The sequence below is a fragment of the Pygoscelis adeliae genome, unplaced genomic scaffold (assembly GCF_000699105.1).
Source record: "Pygoscelis adeliae isolate BGI_AS28 unplaced genomic scaffold, ASM69910v1 Scaffold171, whole genome shotgun sequence".
Lineage (NCBI taxonomy): Eukaryota > Metazoa > Chordata > Aves > Sphenisciformes > Spheniscidae > Pygoscelis > Pygoscelis adeliae.
Window position 1 is genome coordinate 6,807,131 of NW_008824186.1, and position 529 is coordinate 6,807,659.

The following is a 529-nucleotide window of genomic DNA, read 5'->3' on the forward strand; positions in this document are numbered from 1 at the left end:
TGAATGAAGCTCAAGTGGAGAACTTTGTTGAACCCCATTGTTGGGGCTGTCACTTTTGAAAGAGCCTCAGCGGGGCTGACCACTATAAAACCCATCGTCCAGGAGGAAGGGGCAGAGAGAACCCCGCCAGGCTCGCTAGCTGGATCTTTACTAAACGAGGTTTGCAAAGCAGAAAACAAAAGCAAACAAACAAACAAACAAACGAGCGGCCCCAGCCCTGCTCCGCGGACGGCCCCTGCGATGATGTTCCCCAGCCTCATCGCTCCGCCGGCCGTCTACCCCAGCCTCCTGCGGCCGACTCCCACCCTCACCTTGCCTCAGTCGCTGCAGTCAGCTTTTTCCAGCCATTCCAGCTTCCTGGTGGAAGATTTGATCCGGATCAGCAGGCCTCCCGGTTACCTGCCCAGGACCGCCCCCCGCCCAGCATGTCCCCCCCAACCTCAGCGGCCGGGACGGACTCGGGGACGCCGGAGCTCCCCAGCTCCACCGCCGGCTCCAGAAGGATCTGTTCGCCGCACACTTCCAGCAG

General features: G+C 60.7%; 1 protein-coding gene across 1 annotated transcript in view; it reads left to right on the top strand.

Moving 5' to 3' along the window:
• The first annotated feature begins 240 nt into the window (after window positions 1-240).
• DBX1 (developing brain homeobox 1) overlaps window positions 241-529 on the top strand; it is a 3,746-nt gene continuing 3,457 nt past the window's right edge. Inside the window, 2 exon segments of the mRNA XM_009334588.1 lie at window positions 241-409; window positions 412-507. Of these exon segments, the coding sequence (XP_009332863.1) occupies window positions 241-409; window positions 412-507 (265 nt within the window).